Source organism: Dryobates pubescens, chromosome 12, assembly GCF_014839835.1.
Source record: "Dryobates pubescens isolate bDryPub1 chromosome 12, bDryPub1.pri, whole genome shotgun sequence".
NCBI lineage: Eukaryota > Metazoa > Chordata > Aves > Piciformes > Picidae > Dryobates > Dryobates pubescens.
Window position 1 is genome coordinate 2,624,487 of NC_071623.1, and position 14,307 is coordinate 2,638,793.

At 45.6% G+C, this 14,307-nt stretch overlaps 1 protein-coding gene across 11 annotated transcripts in view; it reads right to left on the reverse strand.

The window, feature by feature from the left end:
• Positions 1–37: 37 nt before the first annotated feature.
• Positions 38–14,307, reverse strand: part of POU2F1 (POU class 2 homeobox 1) — a 144,696-nt gene continuing 130,426 nt past the window's right edge. For all 11 annotated transcript variants that reach the window (XM_054165950.1, XM_054165949.1, XM_054165945.1 and 8 more), the window contains 6 exons: positions 10,247–10,392; positions 9,026–9,205; positions 4,938–5,043; positions 4,189–4,528; positions 3,388–3,476; positions 38–619 (listed from right to left, as the gene is read on the reverse strand). In XM_054165950.1, coding sequence (XP_054021925.1) covers positions 309–619; positions 3,388–3,476; positions 4,189–4,528; positions 4,938–5,043; positions 9,026–9,205; positions 10,247–10,392 — 1,172 coding nt within the window. In that variant the 3' untranslated portion in view covers positions 38–308. The remainder of the gene's footprint in view (positions 620–3,387; positions 3,477–4,188; positions 4,529–4,937; positions 5,044–9,025; positions 9,206–10,246; positions 10,393–14,307) is intronic.

The following is a 14,307-nucleotide window of genomic DNA, read 5'->3' on the forward strand; positions in this document are numbered from 1 at the left end:
TTTGTTTGTTTTTTTTTTTGTTGGTTTTTTGTTGGTTTTTTTGTTTTTTTACATTTTTGGTTAGAAAGTTCTCCGATCCATGAAGCGATCCTGAAAAGACAGTGTTTGTTATAAAATTAGGCAAATGTCTGTCCCAGCTTTAAATCCTTCCTGTTTTGCTTTATTTTTTTGTTAGATCTTTCCTTGTCTCCCTTGTCCCCAGCAACACGGTGAGAGGATGCCCATCACATTTGCAGTTTATAAACCCCGCTGGCAGCCAATCCCACCGCACAGTGAAACAGGCTGCTGGCAGCACAGCTCAGCCCGGCTCACTGCGCCTTGGAGGCAGTAGTGGTGGTGGATGTGGTCCCACTCGCAGAGGCCACTGTGAGGAGAGAGTTCTGGATGGACTCGGCTGAGGTGGAGGTGGCATGAAGGCTGGCGACTGGTCCAGAGGCCCCTGCGGAGGCTGCAGCTGCAGAGACCAAGCTAACTGGGTTGCTGGTGAGCAGAGAAAGGTTCTGAGGGTTCAGGAACAGAGGGGCAGTTACAATGTTAGGAGTACCTCCAGCATTGGCAAACACCAAGTTTCCAGTTGCATCCAGCGATGTTATTGGAAGAGAGCCACCAGATGCAAGAGCTAAAAAAAGGGAAGATTTGAGCAGGAAGGAGAGAAATTTAGCAGCAAGCAATAATGCAAAACGTGCCTGAAGTGACCAGTCTCTGCATCTTCCTTTCTCTGGTGTGCAAGCTCTCTACACCACTAATGACAGTCACACAGTATCACACAGTATAACTAAGGCTGGAAGAGACCCCAAGGATCATCAAGTCCAACCTGTCTCCACAGACCTCATGACTAGACCATGGCACCAAGTGCCACGTCCAATCCCCTCTTGAACATCTCCAGGGACGGTGACTCCACCACCTCCCTGGGCAGCACATTCCAATGACGAACGACTCGCTCAGTGAAGAACTTTCTCCTCACTTTGAGTCTAAACCTCCCCTGGTGCAGCTTGAGACTGCGTCCTCTTGTTCTGGTGCTGGTTGCCTGGGAGAAGAGATCAACCCCCTCCTGGCTACAACCACCTTTCAGGCAGTTGTAGAGAGCAATGAGGTCACCCCTGATCCTTCTCTTCTCCAGGCTAAACAACCCCAGCTCCCTCAGCCTCTTCTCACAGGGCTGTGCTCAAGGCCTCTCCCCAGCCTTGTTGCCCTTCTCTGGACACCTTCAAGTGTCTCGATGTCCTTCTTAAGAATTTCTTCCTAACATCCAGCCTAAACCTCTCCTGGAACAGAGGAGGTTGCACTACACCAGAAACCTCTTGTGTCTGTAAGGACACAGACGCTGTCACCTCTGGGGCATGCACACCTTGCTGGCTGCTTTTGATCATCAGTGTGCAGGAATTCCCTCCTCTCTCCCACATCCCTTCCGTCTCCTGCCTCTCCTCCCTCGCTGCAATGATGTCAGTGTCAGCACAGAGTGATTCTGGGCTTCTCTTCCCGCTTTCATTGAAGCAAGGGGAAGCCAGCTTTGGATGTCTTTAACTCTCTGGTTAGGAGAGGCCTTCTCCAGGATCACCTCAGCACACGGTGGGGCTTTTACAAAACAGCCCTTTATGCAGAGCGCACACAACTGTGCACATACTAAAATGCCTCTGTCCTCTGCCACTAAACTCATTTCATCATGCCTTCCCACAGATCTTTAAGCAGAATGCTGGCTTCTGTTTCCTGACACAGAGAACCTGAACATTTAGCCAACCTGTATGGGAAAGGGTTGAGGTGAGCATTGACAAGAAATGACAGCTATCACAAGATGAAGAAGGTCATGTCACCTTGAGCATAGTATTTCAAATGCTGACATACAACCACTGTTACAACTTACTCTTCTACAGAGTTCAGTGGTCTACCTTAGAGTATGATCTCCAAAATTTACCTGTGACACTTTACAGGAGGGCTCTTTCTTGTACCCAGGAAAAAAGATCTGTTAAGCCAGGTTAGAGGATAATTGTATATGCAGGTTACTTAGCTCTTTAGGCACTTGCACTATCTAGTTTTTACAGATGGCAAACTGAATTGAGAGCAACTCTTGCTGAAGTCAGATGTCACCAAGCTGGGGGCAGGTGTTGATCAGTTACAGGGTAGGAGAGCTCTGCAGAGGGACCTTGCCAGGCTGGACAGATGGGCAGAGTCCAAGGGCAGGAGATTGAACACATCCAAGTACCAGGTTCTGCACACTGGCCACAACAACCCCATGCAGTGCTACAGGCTGGGGTCGGAGTGGCTGGAGAGCAGCCAGGCAGAAAGGGACCTGGGGGGACTGGTTGATAGTGGGCTGAACATGAGCCAGCTGTGTGCCCAGGTGGCCAAGAAGGCCAATGGCATCCTGGCCTGCATTAGGAATAGTGTGGCCAGTAGGAGCAGGGAGGTCATTGTGCCCCTGGACTCTGCATTGGTTAGGCCACACCTTGAGTCCTGTGTCCAGTTCTGGGCCCCTCAGTTTAGGAAGGACATCGAGACACTTGAAGGTGTCCAGAGAAGGGCAACAAGGCTGGGCAGAGGCCTTGAGCACAGCCCTGTGAGGAGAGGCTGAGGGAGCTGGGGTTGCTTAGCCTGGAGAAGAGGAGGCTCAGGGGAGACCTCATTGCCCTCTACAACTACCTGAAAGGGGAGGTTTAGCCTGGATGTTAGGAAGAAGTTCTTCCCAGAAAGAGAGATTGGCCATTGGAATGTGCTGTCCAGGGAGGTGGTGGAGTCACCATCACTGGAGGTTTTTAAGAAGAGCCTGGATGAGGCACTTGGTGCCATGGTTTAGATGATTAGATGGTGTTGGGTGATAGGTTGGACTTGATGATCTCAAACGTCTTTTCCAACCTGGTTAATTCTATTCTATTCTGGCTGTGTGGCACTTCCAGAATGAAACTTTATTCCTCTAATACAAGGATTTATGGACACTTTGGGAGGTAGGTTTCTTGTTGTGGGTTCATTCTAAAATAGACATGGGGAAAAGAATTCAGGATCAAGACCTGTTCTCAACTGCTGTCCTAAACCAGACCTCAAAACAGCTCAACTCCACTCAAGCTTATGCTAGAACAACTATACAAAGCAAATCTCTAACCTGCTGGAGATATATGCCAACATGGGGAGGATAACAAAATTAATTCCAGGTCCTATTCAGTATCTTAAATATCTCCTTTACATCATGCACAGCGATAATCTCCTCTCTGAAACTGTACCTGCTCTTATTTCCATGAGACATAATACATACTTGCACACTTCAATTTTGTAAAAGCCTTATTCCTATTGTATCTATGCCCAGTGCAAAGGAGTCAGTGCTCTTTTTGTAGAGGAAAGCAAAGCATGTAAACTGATGCTGTAGGACAGAGATGTATTATAAGGCACATTACTGACCTTGAATAGTTGCCAGTGTACTGTTGCTCATCAGGGCTGGGCTGAGAGCACCACCTAATGTCCCTGGATTGAGACTGAGTAAGGCACCTCTGCAGGAAGCAAGATTGTGGAAGAAGAAAAGAAACAAAGACAATTCTCATTACTTTAGCTTTTTCCTTCATCATGCCTTGAGTAGACATTGTCTTTCAGCTGGGTGATTAACGACATGCCTGAAGTACAGGCACTCTAAAAACATGACTTGTATCGATTGCTACTGTGAAACAGCCTTGTAAAGTATTTTGGGGAAGCTGTCACTTGTTAGCAAGTTATCACCATCTCTCAAATTCAGGTAAGAAATGGCCATCAAGAGGAACTGAAGAAAAAGTCATCTCTCAGGAGCAACATTTTTAAAACTAAAACTTCAGCAAGGTATCAATCTGCATCTTTTACAGCTTCTTGCTCAAGATGGAGACATGACAACAGAGATGTCAAGTGAGTCTGGCCTAGCTCTCCATTTTACAATTAGTGGAGCAGATTCTGTAGAGTTGCAGCTCTTAAATCACGCTCTGCAGTGGGATGGATGGCTTATGATAATAGCATTGCTGCAACACAACTTTTCATCTGTAAAATGAAAATAATAGTGGTGTACATTGATGGGAATGGCCAATTACCATCTCTAAGTAAACCTTTGCAGTTTGAGATAAATGATGTTAGATTCACCAAGTGAGACACCAGAAAACAGTGATACATAAAAGCAATTTATCCCAAGAATTCTCCGTCCCTATTCTGTCATCTAAAAGAGTGTGAAAAATCCATCCTTACCCAGCTGCAAACTGTGAGGATGCCATCAAGCCTGGGTTTAGTCCTGCTGCAGCAGCCATGGCAGCAAGACTTGCATTTCCAGGCAACTGTGCAGCTCCTTGTAATGCAGCTGCTGCTGCTGTTTGCAACCCTGATGCCGTTACCATCACCTGGCTAGTCCCAAGAGGGGAGGACAAGGGAGTGGAGGTTGTCTGTGTTGTGCTGGTCTCACTGGCACTGGATGCCTCTGAAGCGGAGGCAGAAGGGGAAGGACTCAGAGAGGGTGATGTCACTGCTGAAGAAGATGGAGGTGCTGTTGAAATCACTGTTGCTGTGTTGTTGGAGGTGGTTTCTGTTGTGCCTGGAAGATTGATTCTGGTCAGATCAGTATGAAGTAATAGGTATGACTGAACAGAAACCACTACACACCTGAACTGAAATGCACATCTAATTGAAAGGGAGACAAACACACATTTCTGTTGGACCAAGAAGCACCAAGAGTCCAAAATGAGAAGCCCACACAACAATGAAATGACACTTCCCAACAGGAGGCTGAGGGGCTAGAGAAGCTAGCAATAGAACACAGCATATTTCATTCCTGCATCACCTGTGATTTTATTTCCAGAAAAGTCAACTGAACAGTCAAAAAGGCTGAAGTTTCTTAGTGGAGTAACGACGAGTGTCCTGAGATACCAGTGACCAGCACTGAATGAGTTTAAAAAGGGACAATGGTAGAGAATAATGTGGGAGCAAGAGAAATCAGCCCTTACCTGTGACTGACAGACTAGTTACAGCAGGACTGGTCAGGGGGAGCACAGGATTGACAGTCAGGGTTGTAGCTGCACTACTAGTCACAAGGCTTGGCGTGGTTGCCACCTGGAGGCCAAAAAAGAACACAGCTGCTCAACTGTTAGAAGACAAGAGTTAGCTACTAGACTTGGATTTCTTTTTTCCCCATCTTTAGCTGAGGAAGTTACCAGTTACTGCCTATAAACTAACTTGTTTGTAATTCCATTACTTGATCATTCAGTAGACCAATGACACCTGCCCTATTGGCAGTGTTCTTATTCTTAGTTGCTCAGTATTTGAAGGGATATATGCACGACACGCACGCCGTCTCAGGACTGCAAGTTAGCCTCCTTCTCTGCCTCCTCACAAAGACAGCACCTTGTTTTAATACAGTCATTCTTATAGAAAAAGGGACAAAATATATTATTTCTGTGTGGAGATTTTTGTTGTCTAAACATCTTTTCAGCTCCAAATCTCTTTCTCTGATAAAGCTATTGAAATACCCTAGCACTACCAGGGGTGTTTAGGGTAACATGTTTGTATGGATAAACAGAGTAGTACGTCACTTTTACCCAACCAAACTCCATTTTGGTACATTTCCTTGCATCAGAGGAAGGATCTCTGAATTGTAAAATATCCAAATTTTACTTGTGGACAGCTTATTACAAGAATACTATGATAAACTGAGGGCACTACAAATAAAAACCATCAAGTATTTAAGATTGGAAGAACCAGCTAATGAGGAAAAATGAAATACAGAGAGAAAAAGGACTTTATAGACAAGAAATGGTGTCCAATAGTAATACTTGAAGGCTGTTATACATCAAAGAGAGAAATGAATCCTTCAGAATTGGCCAAGATAACACAGTCAAGGATATAAGCTACAGACTTCTTCCTTTCTCTTCTCTTACCTTAAGTTTATTATCAGAGAAACTCCTTCATGCTGCACATCTTATATGAAGTCAAATGCTTCATGCATTTTAAACAAGACTGGGGCAACTGGGACAGCTCTAAAAGCTTTCTGCCCACTTCAAATAGTGTATGAAATAAAGAAGAACTATATACCTAGTAGACTTCCTACTAATGCAGCCCAGACATCGTTATCCTGTGAACAGTTAAGGCCAAGGTCACACTCTGTATTTCAGGGCAGTAAATGACCTAGAATTAATACTGCTAGCCCTGTGGTTACAATGGCTGACTTCAGCCAGTGGAAAAGTGCCATGGAAAGAACATTTGCTTCCAATCCTGTGTCAGAGCCCTACTACTTGTCCAGCCAAGCTACAAAAGTCAGATTAGTTACCTAGCCATACTGAAAATTCAGCATTGCTCTTCACATAGTTAATATACACTCCTACTAGTAAACTAAGCCTATGGGCACATCATCTCCATAGCTGTCACTAGGAATCAACAATGCACATAGCAAGTAAAGGCTGGGAGTGGCAGGGCAGTAGTATTTGGGCCACAGAGCAGTTTATAATGAGTGAAAACGTTTAGTGAAACATCACTGGGAAAATGGAGACTGTGGTTAACATGTCACAGAAGCACAGAAATGTTCAGGTTGGAAAAAACCCTCAGGATCACCGAGTCCAACCGGTAACTACTCTCTACAAAGTTCACCCCTAAACCATATTCCCAAGCACCACATCTAAACCACCTTTAAACACATCCAGGGTTGGTGACTCAACCACCCCCCTGGGCACCACATTCCAAAGCCTGACCACTCCTTCTGTGAAAATTTTTTTTGCTGATGTCCAGTCTAAACCTACCCAGTCATAGCTTCAGGCCATCCCCTCTTGTTCTATTACTAATTACCTGTGAGAAGGGACCAGCACCAGCCTCTCCATGACATCCTTTCAGGTAGTTGAAGAGAGCAATGAGGTCTCCCCTCAGCCTCCTCTTCTCCAAACTAAACAGCCATGCCCGTTTCTTACATGCAACGGCAGTTTGCAATAACAGGGCAATTTACATAGGAAAGCTTTCTTAAGTCTGAGTAAACTTGCATGGTTACTAAACCACACCATCATAAATCCCACTATGTCCTGCTCTGGTGTGCAACTTCGCTTTCCAATTAGGCAAAAAGCCCCAAAACATAAAAATACTAAGCACACTGAACACATCCTTTTCCCTGAAACAAAAGATTGCATGCACACATCCTGAGAGATGGAAGAGGGGAAAGAATGACACGTCACCAAAATTAATGGTTTAATGACGTGCTGGAAGATTATTAGCTACTACAGTGATGGGGTGGAATAAACACTACAACAGGACAGCTACAGGCTACATAAATTCCACCACATTCCTATTAGCATAGCTACTATAAAAATCTAATAGCTGCTTATGAAAACAGACCTCCATGGACATTGGTATCAAAGCAGCTGAAGGAACCTTGATGCATGTGTTTTGTTACTCTTATTTTCATCAAGTTTGTGTTTACCTGAGGCAAATTCAAGTGTAGGAAATTAATTACATAAGTATTAGCTAAATTGTTCCTTTGTTCCAAGTCTTTTTAATATAAATCATCCCTGACTAAAAGTGACAACAATGGGATCACTGGATTTGTGTGACTTAAGTCTCTGAATGATACACTCTTCTGCTCTCATCTACTTAACAGAGCAGGCAAAATAAGAGGGAAGGACTAGAGCTGTTATGCATTTTTAATGACTATTGCTTTACAAAAAAACAGTTGGGTGAGACATTCCAAGTAGAAAATGGGGTTACTATCTGGAATACATTCAAACCAGTAACCCCAACTGCAAATCTGCTAGTCAGGATATTTACTCATGAGCTGACAAAATACCCAACCTGAAGGCCCAGCTAGTGCCTGACTTGAGTTACTTTACTTAGTACCCAATGCCATAGTAGGGCCAAACAGCCCCAGCACAAACCCAGACAGACACTAAGGTGTGTAGACATGGTCCCTCCCCACTCCTTCCTGCAGAAAGCCAGGGTAATGCAGGAAAAGGAACAAAGGGGACAGGACCATGCATGTCTGGTAAACAACCCTGTATCTATGATAAGGGCATGTGTTCTGGCCACAGCCTGGCAGAACCCCTTCCCATTGGGGTACCATGTGCTGGTTGCATGCCCCATTGCTCCAATCAATCTCGGGCAATATTTATATATGGGCTGATTTCTAGTTGCCTGTGCCTTGCTCAAGCCTTGCTTAGCCTTGCCTTTGCCTTGCTCAAGCCTTGCTTAGCCTTGCCTTTGCCTTGCTCAAGCCTTGCTTAGCCTTGCCTTTGCCTTGCTCAAGCTCTGTGTGCTTGAACCCACTTGGACCTTGTCTGGCTTAAAACTGCCTCGAGTTGCATAGCCTCAAGTTGCCCAGTCCAGCACCTGGGATATAACCATAAGCATACACACTGCAAGCTACCAGAGAAGCCATGAACTTAGGAGTCAGAGCCAAGCGTGCTGCCCCTTGTGACCAGGATCCTGCTGTGCCTCACAAAGCCAGTGCCCATCGCGATAGCGTCGTTAACAGCCTGCTGTCTGCTGCAGCCAGACCAGCCATCGATGACCGCGTGGCATTGCAGCCGGCAACCTGCCGCATGAGAGCTCCCCAAAGCCTCTAACACACAGCAGCAGCACTCCCTACCTGGGTACAACCAGCTGTGAGTAATTAATTCATTGCCTCTTTGGCATAACTGTTCTTGTTGAGTCTCCACCCCCCAGTGTGGTCAATGCCATTTCGCTCCCAGGGTGGCCTCTTCCTGCTCTATTCTTCCCGGTTTGCATAAAATAGTTCAATTGTTGTAGTTGCCCAAATCCTGCACATTCCCACTGTAAGTATATTCTAATTGTACATCCAACCTTGTGATACATTTTGGCAATTTCCATACTAATAAAGGTTATTAATATTTTGATTAGTATTGCCACGTCATTTCTAATAAAGAGAAGATATGATCTATCCCTTTTCCAACATGCAAGCAGGGTATTCAAAATGCAGTATGTCTAAGTCTGTGAGAGCATGTCTGCTGTACAAAGGTGGGGTAGCACCTGCAACTCTCAGCCAGCACCTTAGAAGTGTCGCTTCCAGTGATCTTTGTCAACACTGTTTCTTGATTCTTACCAGTGAGGTGGGGCAGGGGAAAATTGCTTTGATGGGCGAGCTGCTGGTTCCACCGCTGCTGGGTGGGTTGATCCTTTTCTCCTTCTGGCGCCGGTTACAGAACCAAACGCGGATCACCTCCTTCTCCATGTTCAGCTGGTCAGCTATCATGGTGATCTCATCCGAGGTAGGCTTTTGGTTCTGAGACAGGGAAATGGTATTTGAAAAGCTCTGAAATTACTTTATGAAGCTTTACATTATGATTGCTTCTTCAATAGGAAAAAATCTGTATGGGCCATTTATATCCAGAATCTGGTGAGCAGTACAGTAGAGCTTGAGCATAATAGATACTTCTGTTCCCATCTTCCTAGTTGTGGCAACATTTCTGCTAACAGCTGTGTTCCTCAGAGATGGGTAACGAAGATTAAGCTCACATGCTTTTTTTTGTGAGAAGGGGTCTGCCTTGTGAGTTAATCCTTCAAGAAAACTAAGCCTTGAGAAAGAAATCTTTCAGTATTTCTTGACAAGCAATAGGAGAGATTAACTACACCAACAGCCAAATGAACCTCAAGTTGTCCTGATCTGTAATGAAAGACAGGTAGGTTGCACAAAGTACTTTGAAAGGCTAACTGCTCACACTCTGTGCTCACACAGGTGCACAAAGTGCCCAACAAGTGTAGCATCGGCCAGAAAAATCCTCTTGTTATGTATGTTAGACTGTTACCCTAATTATCCATTCTCAGAAAGAGGATGCAGAATATCAAGCTTAGAGCTATGGCTTAGCATCTTAGCATGTAGAATACATAGAACACATAGAATAAACCAGGTTGGAAGAGACCTTCAAGATCATCGCGTCCAACCCATCAACCAATCCAACACCACCTAAACAACTAACCCATGGCACCAAGCACCCCATCAAGTCTCCTCCTGAACACCTCCAATGATGATGACTCCACCACCTCCCCAGGCAGCCCATTCCAATGGGCAATCACTCTCTTTGTATAGAACTTCTTCCTAACATCCAACCTAAATAAGCGTTGGTGAACGGCAAAGAGCAGGGAGGTTTTTTTGAGGCATTTTGGGCTTTTGTGTGAAAGAGTAGATGCTGATGGGTGCTTCTTGGCACAGTCTTTGTATTCATCCTGTTTACTACAAATAATTTGCTAAATAGCACAGTAATGGCTTGTTAAGCAAAGTTTCTTAATTTCTTTAAAGGCTGAGCAGAGCAACAAGGTCACTGACCTCCAGGAAACTCTTCTCTAAGGCCACACGTATGTTGGTCTCTATGCTGGTGCGTTTCTTCCTCCTACGGTTCAAGCCTTCGATCCCCAGCCCTGGAGAATTCAGGGCACTTGGGCTGGAGAGAGTTGAATCAGATGAGAGGTTTTCTGAAAAAGGAAAAGTAACACAAATCAGGACATTTTATTTGAACACAGTGCAGTCTAATGCAAATTTTCTCCACCTGTGCAAGGTATGTTAAAATTCACTCTGTTATCTACTCCAGACAGATAGAGGTTTCTGCAGATCATCATTGCTCGTCATTGTACTTGTAAATCACAACATAGACTTGAAACTTAAAAACTACAGTGAGCCTGGAAGGTGCACTTGGCTCCTATATGCTACCTTTCACGGTACCTATACAAAGTCTGTCTCCCTTATCTCATTCCACTCTATACATAGTCACTGTAAGTCACAGTGTAATACATAGAATACATAGAATAAACCAGGTTGGAAGAGACCTTCAAGATCATCGCGTCCAACCCATCAACCAATCCAACACCACCCAAACAACTAACCCATGGCACCAAGCACCCCATCAAGTCTTCTCCTGAAAACCTCCAGTGATGGCGACTCCACCACCTCCCCAGGCAGCCCATTCCAATGGGCAATCACTCTCTCTGTATAGAACTTTTTCCTAACATCCAACCTAAACCTCCCCTGGCGCAGCCTGAGACTGTGTCCTCTTGTTCTGGTACTGGCTGCCTGGGAGAAGAGACTAACATCCGTCTGTCTACAACCTCCATTCAGGTAGTTGTAGAGAGTAATAAGGTCACCCCTGAGTCTCCTCTTCTCCAGGCTAAGCAACCCCAGCTCCCTCAGCCTTTCCTCATAGGGCTTATGTTTCAAACCCCTCACCAACTTTGTTGCTCTTCTCTGGACTTGTTCCAGCAAGTCAACCTCCTTCCTAAACTGAGGGGCCCAGAACTGGACACAGTACTCGAGACAACTGATATCCATGAGTCGCAGTTGTGAGCCACAGTTCTAAGTCACAGGCAATTCGGAAGGAATCTGAGCGGCCTGAAATTTCTTCTACCTGCTCTGCAGTAGGTTCATGGCCAGCTCCACAGTGCTCAACCCCTTCTCTCTGGATACCTTACCACAGAATCACAGAATGTTAGGGCTTGGAAGGGACCGCGATAGATCATCTAGTCCAATCCCCCTGCCAGAGCCGGATCACCTATACCAGATCACACAGGAACACATCCAGGCTGGCTCTGGATATGTCCAGAGAGGGAAACTCCACAACCCCCTGGGGGCAGCCTGTTCCAGTGCTCTGTCACCCTCACAGGGAAAAAAAAAAATTCTTATCTATCCATGGAACTTCCTATGCCTCATCTTCAACACATTGCCCCTTGCCCTGTCATTGGGCATCACCAAGCAGAGCCTGGCTTCATCTCCTTGGTACTCACCCTTTACATATTTATAAACATGAATGAGGTCACCCCTTAGCCTCCTCCTCTCCAAGCTACAGCCCCAGCTCCCTCAGTCTCTCCTCAGAAGGAAGATGTTCCACTCCTTTAATCATTTTTGTGGGCTGGACTCTTTCAAGCAGTTCCCTGTCTTCTTGAACGCAGGGGCCCAGAACTGGACACAATATTTGAGATGTGGCCTCACCAGGGCAGAGCAGAGGGGGAGGAGAACCTCTCTTGACTTACTAGCCACACCCCTTCTAATACACCCCAGAATGTCATTGGCCTTCTTGGCCACAAGAGCACATTGCTGGCTCATTTCCAGCAGGTCAGTCCCCAACCTACACTGGTCCATGGGGTTGTTCTTTCCCAGGTGCTAGACTCTACACTTGCCCTTGTTGAACTTCAGTAAGTTTCTCCCTGCCCAGCTCTCCAGCCTAAGTCTTGCTGAATGGCAGCACATCTTTCTGGTGTGTCAGCCACTCTGCCCAGCTTTGTGTTCTCAGAAAACTTGCTGACAGTGCTCTGTTTCCTCATCCAGAAGGAATATATTGAATAGCACTGGTCCCAGTACTGACTCCTGAGGGACTCCACTAGATACAGGCCTCCAACTAGACTCGGTCCCATTGACCACAGCTCTCTAACTTCTTCCCTTCAACCAGTTCACAATCCACCTCACTACCTGATCATCCAGACCACGCTTCCTCAGATTAGCTGCAAGGATGCTGTGGGAGACGGTGTCACATGCTTTACTGAAATCAAGGTGAACCACATCCACTGCTCTACTGTCATCTCCACCTGCTTACGTCCTCATAAAAGGCTATCAGGTTGGTCAAACATGACTTCCCCTTGGTAAAACCATGCTGACTGCTCCCACCTCTTTCAGCTGTGGGCCTGCATTGCCTCTAGTGTTAAGTTTTTCCTGCAGTGTATTTGAAGAAACCCTTTCTGGTGTCCTTGACCTCCCTTGCAAGGTTGAATTCCAAGGAGGCCTTAGCTTTCCCAGTTGCCTCCCTACATCCTCTGACAACTGTCTTACACTCCTCCCAGGTAGCCAGCCACTCCTTCCATGATCTGTAGACTCTCCTCCTTCCACTTGAGTTTGCTCTGCAGTTCCCTACTTAACCATGTGGATCTCCTGGCTCCCCTTCTCTACTTGTTGGATCTTTAGCTTGGAAGAAGTGGTCCTTGAATATTAACCAGCTATCACGGGCCCCTTTGCCTTCTAGTGCCCTCTCCCATGAGATTTTCCCTAGCAATCGCTTGAAAAGGCCAAAGTTGGCCCTGCTGAAGTCCAAGATTGTGATCCTGCTTGATACTCTGTTCCCATCACACAAGATCCTGAACTCCACCATCTCATGACCGTTACAGCCAAGGCTGCCCTCAACCCTCACCGCTCCAATCAGACCCTCCTTGTTAGTGAGTATGAGGTCCAGCAGCACTTCCTCCACCGTTTGCATCAAGAAGTTATCAATGCACTAGAGGAACCTTCTGGACTAGGGATGGCTGGCTGAGCAGGCCATCCAGCAAATATCTGGGTAGCATCTGAGTATCTTAGCAGATACTCCATGCTATGCAGTTCTACCAAAGAGCCTACACTGCTGGCAGCTCCCCCTTCTTCGCTTGTCGAGGTCTATAGCTGTCAAGGCCTAATCTGGTCTTTTTTGGTTCCACAGAATAGCAAAGAGGGAATACACTGGACTCCACTTGGCAGCAATGCAAAATAACCAACAAGCAGGTTCCAGCAAGGAATTTAAACAAAATGCTCAATTATGGCTGGAGGTCACTCACTGCACTGTGGCTAATAAGAAGTTGTCAAAGTTTACAATGTCTAAGATCATTCTAGTAGGCTCAAATGGGCAAGTACATTCAGTCCATTACTTTCTACATTATTTTTGTTCCATAATGGTAACCATAAATATGCTGAAACCCCTCTCCGTCCTGAAAACCCTACGCAATGAGCCGAGTTATGTAATATTGCATTCTCCAGCACTCCAATGCAATGGAATGGAATGGAATGCTTTTACTTAAAAGCAGCCTTTAAAGTAATTTGAATCTTCTTCCAAAGATTTTCATGAAAACTGAATCAAAGCCAACTCAACTTACAGGCTGTGAAGGCCTCTGACACTGTTTACCATCCTTAACTTTACAGACCCAAGTGTTTCTCCAGGCTAGCACAAAAAGCAAACTCTGACATTCCTTGCAGCACTGGCATCACCCATTGTTGCTGGAAGGTGGAGGGACCATTAGACTGTGGATGAGAGTACTCAGTGTGAAGATCTTCATGTTTTCTATCCCAGATCTAAATTACCTGAAGATAACATCCCTGCCAGCACAACAACAGAATGACACCTCCTTGTTTCAGTGCAGGGCAAATTTTCAATGCTGCATCCAATTACTCTCAAGATTTCAGAGAATACTGTTGGTGCCAACATAAAGATCTCTCCAATAGTGGTAAAAATGAGAAGGCACACACCATCCCTGCCATCTGCTTAGCAGATCCATCAGTTTTGTACTACATACAGTTGTATACTTAGAAGAAAAAACGAGCTGACAGCATTTTCTATCCTAAGGCCTAGCACCAACATCCAAGCTCCTTCTGCTGGTGAAAAA